Source organism: Cygnus olor, chromosome 21 (assembly GCF_009769625.2).
Source record: "Cygnus olor isolate bCygOlo1 chromosome 21, bCygOlo1.pri.v2, whole genome shotgun sequence".
In the NCBI taxonomy this organism is placed as follows: Eukaryota; Metazoa; Chordata; class Aves; order Anseriformes; family Anatidae; genus Cygnus; species Cygnus olor.
This window is the reverse complement of record NC_049189.1, coordinates 5,488,726-5,499,673: the sequence shown is the minus strand read 5'-3', so window position 1 is coordinate 5,499,673 and position 10,948 is coordinate 5,488,726. Positions and strand designations below refer to the sequence as shown.

General features: G+C 46.8%; 2 protein-coding genes across 2 annotated transcripts; one reads left to right on the top strand and one right to left on the bottom strand.

Annotated features, from left to right (window-relative positions):
- Nucleotides 1-469: 469 nt before the first annotated feature.
- Nucleotides 470-4,730, bottom strand: LOC121058385 (F-box only protein 6-like). Its single transcript, XM_040533886.1, has 6 exons — nucleotides 4,640-4,730; nucleotides 4,161-4,481; nucleotides 3,405-3,531; nucleotides 2,583-2,678; nucleotides 2,116-2,251; nucleotides 470-1,412 (listed from the first exon to the last, which is right to left on the bottom strand). The coding sequence occupies exons 2-6, from the start codon at nucleotides 4,417-4,419 to the stop codon at nucleotides 1,266-1,268; spliced, it is 765 nt and encodes a 254-aa protein (XP_040389820.1). The 5' UTR covers nucleotides 4,420-4,481; nucleotides 4,640-4,730; the 3' UTR covers nucleotides 470-1,265.
- Nucleotides 4,731-6,357: 1,627 nt separating this feature from the next.
- Nucleotides 6,358-10,194, top strand: LOC121058386 (F-box only protein 2-like). Its single transcript, XM_040533887.1, has 5 exons — nucleotides 6,358-6,607; nucleotides 7,302-7,428; nucleotides 7,527-7,622; nucleotides 8,012-8,147; nucleotides 8,572-10,194. Exons 1-5 carry the CDS (start codon nucleotides 6,358-6,360, stop codon nucleotides 8,704-8,706), a joined length of 744 nt encoding a protein of 247 aa, XP_040389821.1. The 3' UTR covers nucleotides 8,707-10,194.
- The last annotated feature ends 754 nt before the right edge of the window (nucleotides 10,195-10,948 follow it).

Below are 10,948 nucleotides of genomic sequence, written 5' to 3'. Positions count from 1 at the left end.
GCTGAAATAGGCTGCGTTCTGTCCATACCAACCGTCCCTCTAGCGAGAAAGTACTTTAATTTTGTATGGAGGTTTGTATTCCATATGGAGCTTCCACCACTTTTCCATACCTTCTCTAGGACATGGCTGGAATCTATCCGTTCCTATGAAAGGCTGTACAACCATGGAGAACCTTCACATATGAGTGGCATTAGTAGCATGTTGGAATGTCTCTCTCCAGCAAGGACACTTATCAGATGTCCTGCTTTTACAACAGACAGCAGAAAAGGGGGAAAAAAATACTGCTATCCTACTCTTATCAAAGGGGATGGAAGAGGGCCTTAGTATTGTCTCTGCTTATACAGGGGTGGAAGGGATGGTTCATAGTATTTGAGTTGAGTTTGTTGGGCAGGTAACTTGGTAAAAGCCAGCAGAGCACCTCCCTGCTTCCTCAAAGTAAAAAGCGCAAGAACACCGCGTATCCAGGTTGTTTGCTGCTTGAACGTTTTATATAGGGTTAGACTGTTCTGTACAAACCAAGTACTCAGTACAAAGGTAATAAGGAAAAAGCACAGCACAGTCAAAAGGCACTTAAGTTATAAGGTATCCACCTTAAGGGAATCCTTACCTCCTTTTTCTCTGTTTATTCAAACAATGATGGGCTGTATTGGGCGGGGAAGGCATGTACCATTTTGATCATATATACTTACAGAAACTAAAAGGAATTGGGTATCAGCATCACAGCATTTATGAAAATGGCTCGACAGCTTCCTTATGCTGTGGAAGGGCTGATATGAAAGATACATATTTATACACATAATTAAACAAACAGGAAAAGACAATACAAAACGAGTCCGTCTGTAGCAGAGTCTTTCAGAAAAGGGATTAATAATCTGAATGGATACATTTTAGCCTTATCTTTCATAAGCTGCAAAAACAGGAAAGGGTTTCCATTTAAGATTACTATGTCCTGGTGCTACAGCCAAACACTATTAACTAAAGATAGTTGTCATATTTAATTGTCCTAGTCTTCCTCCTAAGGAAGGGCACTAGTAATTGCCATAACATCCACGGTGCAGGAGGAGGACAGATGAAGACAGAAGTCCTTCCAAAAGGGCTGGGCCTGCAGAAGGTCTGCTGTGAACAAGGAGTGCTAGCTGCTTGTATTCCAGATCAACTGTGCAAAACAAAGCCAGGACATTCACCCAGAGAGTACATACAAATAAGTGCACCTGAGACCACCTGGTTACAATCCTGAGGTAAAAAAGAACACTTATATTGTGCCTTCACGACGATGTCTGGGGTCCAATGGTGATGCTGCTGTTTGTCACTCTGATCCCATACCATCCTGCCCAGTATTGAGTGTCTTGGCCTCCATGTTGAAACCAGATGTAACGAACTCCAGCTGGATAATTGCTGAAGGTGTGAGACATCTGTAGAGAAAGAAAATGCTTGTTGTTTTGCCTAAATAAACCAGCACTGACCTTCAAACTAGGACAATTATGGTAAGAAAGCCTTGGTCTCAGGAAGGTCTCATTCCAAAATACCTTTTAATGAAAGTGCATCATACCCCTTTTTGGGGGAGGAAAAAATAAAAAGCCTTATTTAGATGATTAAAGGGCAGAAGGCTAAGTCAAACAATGTTAAGCTTGATTCTTGGGTACAGCATTTGTCATATAAGGAACAACATAACAGGGAATCTACAGCCATTCAAACCAAGCTCAACATGTTTAGCAATTTAGGAAAAGTAGTGTCTGCAATACTTACATCCAAGCAGTAATTTTTAAAATTAAGTTTTTAGTTTCAATACGAATAAGAGCTATGCTCCTATAACTCAGTTAACTTAGACAAAAGCTTAAGTGAAAAACAAACACTTGAAGAGACCAAGTTAAAACAGCACAGAAGCGTAGGGGGGATACTCTTTAGGAAACCTCACGCACCTACAAACTCAACCTTGATCTTTCAATGTTTCTTCAGCACTGTCAACAGCAAGAACTTATTTACATTTTATCTTGAGTTAGAAGAGGCTGAAGAGCAGAGAAAGCAGGGCCACTTGTGACTTTTAGCCAGGTAAGGTTTGAAAGATGCGTATCTCAATCTTGATGTAAAGCTACTGTCTGGAGAGCTGCTGCTTACCTCTCTCCACGTTGCATCGCTCCACTGCTCTATAACCACTGGCTCAGGATGGAACTCCGCAAGCACAATGTAGTCTTCCGAAAGCAGCCTCACTTTAAGTTCATAACAACACCCACAGTCAAATCTGGCAGCGTACCTAAAGAGGCAGGGAGTAATGAAGAAGCCAGGGTTGTGTACACAGCATTCCATTTTCCTTAGCCTTCAGAAAGAGTCTCCAAAGTGAATCGAGGAAAGGAATGTCATACCCATAGTTATGGAGGAGTTCTAAAACTTCCCGTTATCTTTCTATTCACAGGATAATCATCTTCTTATACCCCACTGAATAAACCTACATTTAGCCTATGCCTTACTCAAGACTTACAGATCCCAAAGGGTAAAGAACATAGCATGAAAAGCTTCAGAGGCCCAGCTTACATCTAGGTCATAATGGCAAAAGTTCTATGCAGAATTTCAGTGCACACACTTACCAGTCCTTGACTATGATTTCAGGCCGTTTCTCATCCATCAGCTCATTCCAGTATCCTTCCTTCTTCAGGGTAATAAGTTGAGACTTAAAGCATGGCCTGCAACAGAAATAAAAATATAACAACTTCACAAAACACATCCTTCTCAACATTCATGGTTTCCCTTACACCTTTGCTTTTGCTAAAAGCTCATCCAGACCTTGAATGCCCACAAGGCTGACATGGCTAAGGCATGACTTTTTCCAAAGACAGAACCAGCCAGGAAGCAAACTTGTTAGCTTCACCTCCACATAAAAAGAAATAAACTGGATTAAGAAGAGTTTCTGTGCTTGTATAGCATATGTTGTTAAGACAAAACTACTGCTTACAGGTTGTAAAAGCAGTAAATCCTCTATTATTGACAGCTTTTATTGCAGGCTGTTAGTGTGACAAATGCACCAGGCACTCCTAGGGGTTAAGAGGTTTGACCTTGTGAGGTAAGTGCAGCTGATCAGTTCAGCAGACCTTAACCTCTGCCCACCACATTTGGTGGAAAAGAAGCAGGGATCCCACATGATTATGACCATAGAAAAAGTTACAGGAAATTCCTGGTAGGGACAGAGAATTTTAGCACATGATGTGATTAAGTAATTCCTCAGCAGTATCCTGTATATAGTATATAGTTTCTTTAGAGTAGCTAGTACAAAAGGTTGAAATTGCCTTCATTTTCCTATAGATGGGTTAAGGTTCAGTGACCTGCTTCAAGTCCTCCAACCACAGTGCTTTTGGAGACAGAGGAAGAAACAGCTTTCTTCCAGCATCAGGTCACAGGAATACAGTTCTTACCCAAATGAAGTGACAAAGTATTTGTGTACTTCTGGGTCTGGTATATCTCTTCCAAGAGGTCCAGGCAGATCCTCAATCTTCCATCTATCTCCCTCATTCTTATCAAGTTTCCAGTGCTTAAAGCTCTCTAAAAAAATAAAACACACACAAAAATGAGAGTTAGGGCCTCAGATTAGTTTCGTCCACTATCCCTGCTTGCACTAAAAAGTCAGCTACAGAAAAATATCAGGAATCTCCTCTGATTAATAGTCAGACGTGCTGTATCTTTCTAAAAAGCTAAAAGTGACCTCTGTCACTATGTTGTCATTAGTTTGTGGTAGCTATCAGCAGCTGTGACAATTCATAGCAACTTTTTGCCTGTATCAGAAACTGAAAGTCAATAATGAAACAGAGTAACTGCAGTCATTTTAGCTGCATCTTGAACTAAAAGACACAGCTGCCTGACTATTTAGTCTATTAGGCTGATAGTTTTATTGCTGTATCATACTTGCCAGTCAGTGTCCACAGTGCTGAGGCCTTAGTGACTCACAGTTTCCTTTTTTTTTCTGATCTCAGTCACAGATGTGCATTTACCAATTCTTTACTTGCCCATGATAGTTTCACTGCAGCTGTTTCCTTGCGGATCTGACCCAGGACGGACCCATCAGAGGCGGGACAGCCCTACACCACCAGCAGTAGTTGAGTAATGCAGGACACTGACTCATTCTGACTGCTGGGAAATGATCTTAACCCTCTGCTCTAAGTAGTTAAACAAACCTTCAGCACGGGGATTTTTGATTAAGTTTCTCTTCAGATAGCACAGCATATAGAAGATCTTCCAGTCGGAGATGCTTCTGTCCAAAGCCTGAACGTAGAACCCTTCGCGCTGGCACTTGCGTTTCCACAGGGTGGTCAGGTCCACCACGTACCGCCACTGCGAGCAGACCAGCCTGCAGCCGTGGATCAGGTCCCGGGCTGGGAGCAGCGAAAGCAGCTCCACCAGGACGTCCTCGGGGAGCTCGCAGATGGTCGCCATCACCGAGCCACCGCCTCGGCGACGAGGGATGCGAGCGCAGGCGATGGAAGCCTTCCGGGCACCTGCAGCAGAGACACCGGGAACCGAGCGGAGTTCGTACCGGTTACCGGCGTACCGGTCACACCTCCCCAGGCCGCGGGGCTCAACCCAGAGGCCCGCAGCCGTGCCCAGGGCAGCGCCCCGGCCCCGCCGCCCCTCACCCGGCCCATCCCGGCCCCACCTGGGCTCGGGCCGCCCGCCGGCCTCCTCCCGGACGCGGATGTGAGGCGGCGGCCGCCCTTCCGCAGCGGGCGGAGCGCGGGGCGGGCAGCCGGGAGGGGAGGTGGGGCCGTGCGGGCACTTCGCCGCCTCCCCGCACCGGGCTGCGGGCTACGGCACCCAGCACCCGGCGCCTGCCATCAGCCCAGGACGGCGGGCGGCCGCCGGGCCTGAGGAGGGAGCCAGGAGGCGGGGGCAACGCGTTCGGCGCTTTATGAGGGGAGCCCGGCCCGGCCCCGCACCGCGCAGCGCCTGAGGTAGGAGCCGCCCGGTGAGGCGAGGGGGGGAACGGTGAGGGGCGCTGCTTGACCCGGGGCTAAGGGACGGGAAAAAGGAGAGCCCGCCGGGGCCTTCGCCCCCACAGAGGGCTAAGCGAGGAGAGAGGGGAGGCTCTGGTACTAGGCAGCAGGCGAGGCATGGGAAATTCTTGCAGGGGATTTAGCCAGGATGCTTGTGTTGTTGGGTTTTAAACGTGTTTTGCCCTTCAGGAATGCAGTAGAGGGCTAGCAAGGGAGAAATAGGAGAACCCCAGTCCTCCCCCCTAAAAGCCAGCGAGTTTTAAATGACACTTTCCCCTCTGATGTCTGCAATGCAGATAGAGAAGACAGCTCTGCCTCTGGGCCACCTAGATTTAGGATGCTGTTACAGTAGCGACTTCCTATTTCTTCCCTTCCTTGCCAGATTTGGCACTGCCAGTATTTCATCAAGTAGCACTGTCAGGATATTTGAGCTGCGTTGTTAATAATGCTCTCCTAGGCTTAATGATTCACTCCTGAGGAGTCTGGCTCTGTGCAATTCACTGCAGACTCAACAGCTTCCCAGCATCAGGACTCAGCTGAGATAAAAGCAGAGTCACAGCGCATCCCACAGCGATGATACGGAGCTCTGAACCTGCACACTCCTCTGTCCTTATTTCCGCAGCACCTGGCCCTAAAGCCCAGGTAGCAGAGAGCCATTGAGAGTCAGAGGGCAGAATCAGCAAATAAGTAAGAAGCATGTGCTTTTACCTCAATTGCTAAGGTTGTAAGACCATACAAAAAGGAAGTTTAACTGAAAATAATGCAGTTATTTTATTCTCAGACCTGTGCTTTATACGGGCTCATGACTAAGGACATTAAGTGCCAACCCCTTGAGGGGAGGCCTTCCAGATATAGAACCAACAACCACTGCAAGTGCTTGGCAAGATGCTCACCGCTGATATTTAGGTACTGCTCTGCAGCATTTGTCATCAATGAGGTTCTTAAAAAGGCAGAACAAACCCAGATGCCTGCAGCATTCCGTCCTCAGAGGAAGTCACTACTGAGACAGAGCAGCTGATCTTTTAAGAAGTGGAGATTTTGGGAAGGAGTGATTCCAGTCTAGGGCACTGAAGTTGTAGACAACTGTATATGTCAGGTACTTGCATTTCGTGGATAGATTTAACTAAGGTCTTCACTTACAATGTAAAATATTAATCTACCCACATACTTCAAGGTAGTAATAGTAGGGCTCCAGAGGCATTCAGATTAAGAATGCCCCCAAAACCATGCTGCACCTGCCTTTCAGATAAAGATGTTTATTTCCCCTAACACCTCAATATTTGGCATTACTAGGGGCAAGAGACCCTGTTTCTGATGGTCCACTGTGTCACTACCCCTTTCCTCCTCTTTCTCAGAAAGCTCCATTCAGACTGACCCAAGGATGGAGTCCCTCCCTGAAGCAGTCCTGATCAGAATACTGGCTTCCATACCTGCAGTGGACTTGGTGTTGGCATGCCGCCTGGTCTGTTGCCAGTGGAAGAACCTGGTCGATGGAGCTGCTCTCTGGATCCTGAAGTGTCAGCAGGAAGGCCTCACTGGAACAGAGTCAGAGGAGAATGCAGAGAATTGGCAAAACTTCTACTTCCTGAGTAAGAAAAGGAGGAATCTCATCAAAAACCCATGTGGTGAAGGTGAGAGACAAGCGTAACAAGCCCCAGTATTGAAGAGAAGGCCAGTCACTAGGAACTGGGCATCTCCAGTCTTTAACATAGATCTTAGTTGCCATCAGGTTGCAGCATTTTCTTCTTACTCAAGACCCAAATCACTTAACGCATGCAGTCAAATAACTTAACGGGCAAGGTGGCCTTCTGTCAAAATCAGCCTTTGTAAAGGGCTCTATTTGACATCAATGTTATGTAAGATATACAGCTTAACAATTTAACTATGTACCAACAATGTTCCTCGAAGTTTTAAAAATATCACTAGGAAGAATAGAAAACAAGGAATTTAGTATATGATGGTTATTTGCTAACAAAAATGAAATAAAGAAGTCATCAGCTTTCCCCAGACTGCTTCTATAACAGGACATGAAAGTGCTGAGACAACACAACACCTAAGTAATTTCACTGTATTATTTTCTTAAATAAGCCCACATATACATAGCCATTTTGGTGGGGAATGCTCAAGTTTACTGATGTTCAACCAAACTAGATGTTTTTGCCAGACCTCTACTTAAACAGCTCCATGATCCGCATATAAAATTAGCGCATATAAAATTAACACATCTGTCACAAGCTACAGGAAGGTCCCAGTGGGAAATGGTCAGATTCCCCAGGCCCACAGAAACTATGGCCAGACAGATTCTCTCTTCTCTACCATTTACAGAAGACTTGCAACACTGGGGAGAAGTGCATAATGGAGGTGACGGCTGGAAAATTGAAGAGCTCCCTGGAGACTTTGGAAAAGAATTCCCTAGTGAAGGAGTTCATAAATACTTTGTTACATCTTATGAGTAAGGCTGCTTTCTTCTCTTATTCAGGGAAGGGTACAATTTTGCTTCCCCTAGCCTCAGAAGAGGCTGTTTTATCAATTAACATCTTTGTATTTTAGGTGGTGTCGGAAGTCTCAGGTCATTGACCTTAGAGCTGAGGGCTACTGGGAAGAGCTGATGGATACAACCCAGCCTAAAGTTGTGGTGAAAGACTGGTAAGTAGCAAGGATGCCCTAGAAGGCCAGCAGAAAGTCAAGGAAGAGCAGGGAGGGCATATACCTGCACTGGGCCTTAAAACCCTTGTTCTCACCCCACTGCACCCCTTTTGGTGTCATTCTAGTTGTAGGACAGGGCTACAAGGCTCCACAGGCTTCAAGCTGTTGGCGCCCCTGACATCTAAAGTTCAGGTTCCTTTTGGGAATAAGGGCAGGTGGTGGTTTGGGGTAAGAACTGTTACAGTCTACCACCTCTACCAGTCTCCCCAGGTTCCTGGGACCTTGGTTTGAAGCCAACATTGCTGCCATTCAGCAGGACACAACTACTTGCTTTAGCTCTTTGTCAAGTTCACAGAGACAAGGCTGGCACCTTGGGTTCTCCCTTGTAGGTACGCAGGACGCAGTGATGCTGGCTGCCTTTACGAGCTCTATGTGAAGCTGCTCTCAGAGAACGAGGATGTGCTGGCTGAGTACAAGACTGAGACTATTGCCATCCCACAGGACAATGATGCCAACTGGACTGAGGTGAGTGACAGCTGTAGTTTCAGCAGGTGACACCCAACCTGCATGAACAAGGAGTATTTTCAAGCAAACACATGCAGGGAGTAGTTACCCTGGGGAGGAGAAGGCTCTGTCATAAGTTCTGTGGAGCCATGACTCTGTTTGAGGAGAGGAATTATACTGCAAAGGTATCTTAGATAAAACCTGGAAACTTGCTGAGCCATCACTACAAGTATGTAGGATTTTGGAAGAGATGCCCATCTGGGAGAAGTTCAGAGGCCTTTGAACAGTGCTTGGGCAAAGCGCTCCCAGTATCTCCTTTCCCACTGTTACCCAGGCTGGTAAGTATGGCTGGGGCGGGTGGGGTTGAAGGCCTTGTGCACTAGAGAGTAGGTTCGTGGTGGTTTGACACTTACCAACAACCGTTTTGTTTCTCTCACCCCAAAAGATCTCCCACACCTTTTCCAACTATGGTCCTGGGGTCCGCTTTGTCTGCTTTGAGCACGGTGGCCAGGACACGCTGTTCTGGAAGGGATGGTATGGTGTACGTGTTACCAACAGCAGCGTCACGGTGGAACCATAGCCAAGCTGAACTGGGGCCTGCTTGCCAGAGCTGACTTCCCTCAGGCCATCCCATGGGCTTTGGATGGCTTCTGCATGGTGCTGCTTCCAGGCTGTAGAGCATACAACTCCTGTATGAACGTGCGTGCCAGATGCCAGGGGCTACCATCCATCTCTCCTTAAGAGGACTAAGAATAGGAACAGATGGGTGAAACCACATTAGACAGCCTCATGTTTGCACTGATGTTCTCTGTCGCACATAGATTACTTATAAATCCTTACTGAGAAGCAGACCTTACTGCTCTCCTGAGAGGTATCACCCCAACCATGGACACCCCTATCTCTAACGCCCAGCCTGCACTAGATACTCTCATGCCTCCTTCCCAGACTTGAGCACTGTTAACTCTAAGGAGGACTCTGGGCATATTTTCCAGGAAGTTCAAGAGGGGAAAAAAAGAAAGAAAGCACAGATAGTGTGTTTATGCTGAGAACAGACCAGGAGAGCCAGAACCCTGCCACAACTCTATCACCAACTATTTCTATGACCTGTAGTGAGAATCTTTGCTTCTCCCATTTGTAAGTGATAGATGCCATGGCCTGCCTTAGATGAGCTCTAGCTTGGCTGCTAAGTGCTGCTCCCTATTTCAATTGTGAGAGATGATAATGCCAAGCAATAGGGATTGGATCCTTCTCTATTACAACTTTCCCGGCATCTATTTATCAGGGAAAGTGTTGGGAACTGAAACCACTCTGGTGTTCACTGTGGAGCTTCATTTGGCTCTCAAACAGCAACTGAGAATAATTGCTGCGAGAAAGACGAGGACTTGGGGAAATGTCTCACAAGCAAATTGCAGAAGGGGCCCAGGAACAAGTGAAAACAAAATGTGTCTACTTCCTGGCCTCTGCATGCTTCATGCAAGTCTAGTGGGGCTCTTTGCAGGCAGGAGATTCACAGAATATTCTTCACACAGAAAGCTGTCGTTAACTCTGCTTGATCTCAGTTCTTCCTGCCTGCTAACAGTGTCTGCAAGAAGTACATGCCTGCCTTCGCTCCATATGCTCACCAAGACAGCACTTTGTACATACGCCCACCAGTGCCTCTCGGTATCACTCAGGGCTGTGAGCCACCATCCTGAACGGAAACATCTAAGCTTCCCTGAGCCAAGCCTGTCCCTTCTAGTCAGTCCCCTCAGAAAAGCATCCTCAGACGTTGCCCAGAGCTACATGCTTCCATTTTTGTGTCCATCTATTTTCTCTTCCTGGCCTGCCCAGGCAGAGCACATACTTAGATGCCACCTGGCAGCAAAGCACACCGGTACAAGTGCAGCGTACTGGTATTAACCTGTAGCCAAAGACAGGGACTTCTGAGCTGGTCACTTTGTGTGCATTCTGCTTCATCAGGCTTTCTGCACTGCTGCACCCAGATGTCTTGGGCACACTAGCCTTCCAAACCACAATTGTGCCAAGCCAGAGTCCGGGCAAATGTAATAAAAAAATGACAGTTGTATGTGGATCTTCCTTTGTGTGCTGGGTATTTGTTTTCTTGTGCTTAAGCGTGCTTTTTATCTCTCCAGTGGAGTCAGGTGTCAACTAGTCCTATCTAAAAAACAGGAGGCTTTACACACTAACATAATAACACGAGCCTCCTGGGAAAAGGTGCATGCTCCGTTCCCCACCCCAGCAACTTGAACCTGTCAGAAGCACTTGCAGGGATGTGCTCAAAAGGTAATGGGAACTCATGCAAGGCATGGAGGAGGTTCAGACAGGCTCCTGCAACATCCATCCCTGACCCACACCCTTCAGGTCATCTTCAGCTCGACTATGAGCTCAGCTGTAGTTCTGACCCAAGAGAGTAGAACCAATTCAGTTCTTCCCTCTCTGTTACCTCTGCACACACTGTCACACAATGCAACTTTATTCAGCACAGCCTTTAGTGTGGCTGACCAAATTTCTAGTTAATATTCAACTCACTCTCAGAGACCTGCTCCATGGAAGAAACAAGGCCCTGGTCTGTCCCTAAGGAATCAGTGCAGCAATGGGATCAATACACCAGGTCTTGATGCAACTGTTAAACTGAACCTTTCCTAAGCCACCATCTTACACTCAGGATAAACCCCAGGATTAAGCCTTCAGATACAGTGGCCCTTGTAAATACAGGATAGGGCCATAGTCCCCACTTTAGGCTTACCTAGGCTGAACTACTAAACGCACACAGCCTCCCCGGCAGCAATGTTACAATGAATGCAGCTGCCGTGGGCTTTCCC